The sequence below is a fragment of the Brachycentrus maculatus genome, unplaced genomic scaffold (assembly GCF_059751285.1).
Source record: "Brachycentrus maculatus isolate JH-2025_06_01 unplaced genomic scaffold, ASM5975128v1 h1tg000670l, whole genome shotgun sequence".
NCBI lineage: Eukaryota > Metazoa > Arthropoda > Insecta > Trichoptera > Brachycentridae > Brachycentrus > Brachycentrus maculatus.
The window spans coordinates 124,330-129,383 of NW_028281403.1; the positions used below are offsets into that span (position 1 = coordinate 124,330).

At 31.4% G+C, this 5,054-nt stretch overlaps 1 protein-coding gene across 1 annotated transcript; it reads right to left on the reverse strand.

Annotated features, from left to right (window-relative positions):
• Positions 1 to 238: 238 nt before the first annotated feature.
• LOC148300693 (neurogenic differentiation factor 1-like) lies at positions 239 to 4,483 on the reverse strand. Its single transcript, XM_088274428.1, has 3 exons — positions 4,401 to 4,483; positions 1,028 to 1,282; positions 239 to 338 (listed from the first exon to the last, which is right to left on the reverse strand). The coding sequence occupies exons 1-3, from the start codon at positions 4,481 to 4,483 to the stop codon at positions 239 to 241; spliced, it is 438 nt and encodes a 145-aa protein (XP_088130554.1).
• Positions 4,484 to 5,054: the final 571 nt, after the last annotated feature.

Here is a 5,054-nt window from a genome sequence, read left to right on the forward strand (position 1 = left end):
GTGCGAATATCGCCTTAATCCTTAAAATTAAATAAAAACAAAACGCAAAACTAAACAACAATAAAACGCTAAAACAATCATTTCATTCTGCATTGTATTAATTTATTTTCGATTTGCTTGATACGTTATTCTAAAAAAGTCTAACAAAGCAAAAGGTGATTAAAAATAATAACAAGAAAAAATACGAAAATCGTGCGCATACACCAGCCACATTTTATGTCGTCGACAGCCCTAATGGCTAGGCTAGTAAGTAATCATGTTTGCAGAGCTTGATACCTTGGCGAATAGTAATTAAGTTTTCAATCAATTTGTTTCTGAAGAGCAACCTTTTTAATTCACTGGAATTAGAAAAAACACAAATAAATATCCAAATCAACTAACATTTTTCATTCACTAATTATAATATTTACGTTATTGTTTTTGGCACAATTAAGATCAGAACTTGCAATTAAACATTAGGGGTTTGTGCAAATTAATTTTACATTTTAAATTTTGAAAGTAAAATTTGATCAGGCCATCTGTTATAATTAGCAATGACTTGTTTTATCATAACTGTTATAGCTTTATTTATGATATTTTTATGTATCACTGGTTAAAGACACTGTGTTGATGAATTAAATAAAAAAATTGACCAAAAGTTTGTGTGTGTTTGCATATGTATGTGGGCGCACACACACAAAATATTTCAACAGTTATTCTTGTATGTTAATATGTTTTTTGAAAGCATTTATTCTCTTGGATTGTAGTTTACACAGTAATGGTAGGTCAAAGGTAATCATCATAAAACATCTTATTTTCAGGTTAGATAAATAAGTGATTTTTCAGAATAATTGGCTGTCAATTTTTTAAAGTAAAAATCTATGAATATAAAAATTCATTTTGGAAAAGACAAATTATTTTAAATGCCTCGATACTATTTTTTAATTAATCTCATTATCTCTACAATCGATCATTTTTTATACCTTTGTAATCTGTTTTATGGGTCTCTTTTTGTGTTTGATATTCCCCTGAAATGCATAGTAGGAACCTAGTGCTCTTCGTTTGTCTCTCGCTCGATTTAGGTTTGCAACCGTATCCCGCTGCAAGCAAATTGGCTGTGGCTTGACTTAGTCCATAGGAGAGTACCTCCACATATCTATCCACAGTCACCGGAGCGTTCTGGGATAGAACGATGGTCAGCGCTGCTATGTAGTTGCGAGCCAGTCGTAGAGTCTCTATTTTGGATAGTTTTTGGGTCATCTGATGGTTTTGGCTTATCTGAGCGTAGTATAAGGGGATACACCTGAAAAGATTTATATATTTAAAATAAAATAATAACTGAACACCTATAGAAATGAGTTATCTTTCAAAACAACATTTAAGATCCGGGTAAAATAATATTATCGCTTAAATGAATTTAATGACGTAATTGTTGAAAAATAAAATATGGTCACGTACTTTTTATTTATGATTTTTTTATGAAGTTAAAAGTCGTTAACAAAATTTCAGATTTTTTTAATCTATCATTTTAAAAATACCGTTATAAGGGGGTGCGAAATAAAAAATGATAAATTTAAAAATGTTGTCATAAATGTTAACCTACGTGAAGTAAAAATGTGATAAGTAATATAAAAAAAATAAATTTCTGCAGTAACTCTTTGTAAAATATATGGAAAAACCATATGTATTAAAATTCTAACAATTTAAGACAGGTCATACAATATCACAATCTGTTTAAGGACATTGTCATGTACTCGTAAATTATTTTTTTTCTTTTCTTTATTATTAAGGAAAATAATAAACAACATTTTGAGTGTGTCCAAATACATGTTACACGAATTTAAATGTTACACGTGTGCAAAGTGATCACTTAAACCAGCCTATGACGGTCGTCAGCCTCGTTAATGCCCAGACTTCCATATTCTTCTTCATATTTGATGAGATGTCAAAAAATAATATGAAAATAATAAATATTTACTGCTGTTCTCATAATAAGTTATATGGCATAAGTGGGATTAAATTTCAACTGGCTATAATAATATACGTAAGGGACATAGGTGTGACGTCTTACACAGTGATTTTATTTTCTAATTCCCCAATATCTTCAACACCTAGTGGTCTCTTAATAACAATTGATGCGTTGCTAGCTAGATGTGTTTCTTATTTTATTGAATTACCTCAAATTATCATTCTTACAGCATCTCGTAGGGCTCTTCTTAAAAATACAGTGAGGTAGTAAACTGCCAATCTTTTCTCTCATCATTTATTAACATTGACCATATTAATATCCAAAAATCTAGTTGTTTTGCATTTTTTCATCTCCCCCCGTTAAGCGTTTACTGAGTGGCTATCTAGACAACATCATAAAATAAGCGATATATTTTATAATTAATATAACTTTAATTAGTTTTAATCGTTTGTATGTAGATAAATAAATAAACATATGCCATTAATGAGGACAATCAAACGATAAAAGGAAACACTTATGTTTCATATGAATCGAAACATGTTAAGTGTCACAATTTTAATAATAATCTCCAAAGGCATAACTGCAATTTCCGATATAAATGAATTCAACTGTATAATAAATCACATTTAATTAATATCATTTAAAAAATATTGTTGTATTTTGCAATTGATCTTTAATCGATTCATATCATTACAAACATATCAACGATATAAATATGCGCAAGAGATGATAAAATACATGTCTCCAACTTAGTTGATTCCTGTTTTTCGATAAGCGACTTTTGTAAATGGAGATAATGAATAGTTTTTAACCAATAGAGTATCCTAAAAACCTCTATTTAAGAGGCTTGTCTGAAGGTAATGGATGGAAAGGATGAGGAAGAGATATCGCGCACTCCTTTCAAGAACGTCATAAATCAAAAATCGTCAATTTTCAGTTGTGCGTGTTTTCGGAATGCTCAGAAAATGTACTAAATCCCAGCAAAAGAGGCATATTTTTAACTTAATATTTACCCGCTACAGGGCAGAAAGTGTTGTTTTTGCATTTTGAAGAAAATGTATCGTTTAATTATTTTTTAAAAAATACTAAATATTTTTTAAATGGAGAAAAAACCTTCGGGTTTTATCTGACAAGATCTGTTGCACAGTAAAAAGTTCAATAAGTGGCTTGATATTTATTTTTAATACATTATATTATATGTTTAAACTTAAAAAACGTTCTCCTGAGAAATCAAGTTTTTCGATTTATGACGTTCTTGTAAGGAGTGAGCGATATGTGGAAAATGTTATTTTTATTTTTAAAATAAAAAAGAGATATTATTGAGTTTCTATTATTTACACAAATATTTCAGTTTCATATTATTTTTGTGAGCATAGGTGGCTCATTATTGGAAATAGGTATCAAATTGTGGTAGAGTGGGTTTGAACCAAAAAACTCTGACTTAAGAGTCCGCGACACTAACCGACCACAACCTGACACATTTCATAAATTCATTTTGCAATTGATGGGAATCAAACAAAGGCACCAGTTTCGCAGTCGACAGTTTAGCCAACTACACGACAGTTTTGAATTTATATCAATCGAAGAGAATCTTTCAAGGAATCATTAATCTGCCACATTTTGAGTGTCCAAATAATTGTTCACAAATCTGGATTATCTGATTTTTTGACATCTCAACATTGATGAAGAAGAATATGGAAGTCTGGGCATTTACAGGGCTTGCGACCGGCATAGGCTTGGTTAAGTGTTACATAAATCACTTTACACACGTGTTACATAAACCAATTCTACCCATGACTGACAACCACATTATTTAATAATGCAATAATGGGTAGATTGGTGAATGTTACAAGTGTGTAAAGTGATCTCTTAACCAAGCTTATAACGGTCGTAGGCTCTGTAAATGACCGGACTTTCACAATCTTCTTCATCTATATTAAAATGTCAAAAATCATCAATCATTTGTATCGGATTTGATAATAATAATAAAACCCTTACTGCACCCCAACGGTGCATAGGGCACTGCTTCATATAAACGCAGTGTTTCCTCGATCGTTTACACATGAAGGAAAGGTGATCAGCCCTCCACTTCAGGCACCAGTCCAGTGTAATATTGAATAAATATTAGAATGAAAAAATCACTTATATTTATTAAACCCCCCTGGGAATCGAACCCGGGACCTCCAGAACGGTAGCCAAGCATGCTGACCATTACACTAAGGAGGCGGACCATGTACATATATGGAGTATTTGTGTTAAATTTTCTATTAAATACTTAGTTTTTACAATCGTTTTTCACTGAAACAAAAAAAGGGTAAAAAACAAAATGTACCTTGATTATAACTTATTTGCTCACGGTAACAAAAAAGAATCCAACGGGATAGCAATGATCAAAAAGTACCTTTATCTTTCTTTTGTATTTATATCAAAGTAAATTCTATTTGCACAATACCTTCTTAGTCGATCGAGCGCTGCATTCAATCCGTGCATTCTGTTCCTTTCTCTTGCATTCGCTTTACATCGCCTAAGTTTCATTTTACTCGATCTTGATTTATGAAAATACCGTTCATTATTCTTCCTTTGCATACCACCTTTGTCACTCTCCATTGTAGATTAGCCGACTGACTGAGTATTATCAGAGGTGGAGTGACGCTAATTTTATGCTGATAACCTTTAATAAGGGATTTAAGGGGAACCTGATGGACAAGTGTTCAATAAACATATAGGTGTTAAAATGTGTTTAATTTTTCTTTGGGAATTTCTTTTGGCTGTATTTTATAAATTTAAATACACCCGCAGACACAAAAACCATCGCACTAGCTAAAAATGAGAAAATTGGCCATAATTAATTCAACTTTATGTAAAAATCGTTATTTTACCATCAATTGACATATCTGATGAGTATTCTTTACAACATTTTGAGTGTGTCCAAATACTTGTTCACAAAATCTGGATTATCTCCAATTACAGGAGTTATTTTCATATTATTTTTTGACATCTCATCAAAGATGAAGAAGAATATGGAAGTCTGGGCATTTACGGGGCTGACGACCGTCATAGGCCTTGTTTGAGTGATCACTTTACACACGTGTAACATTCACCAATT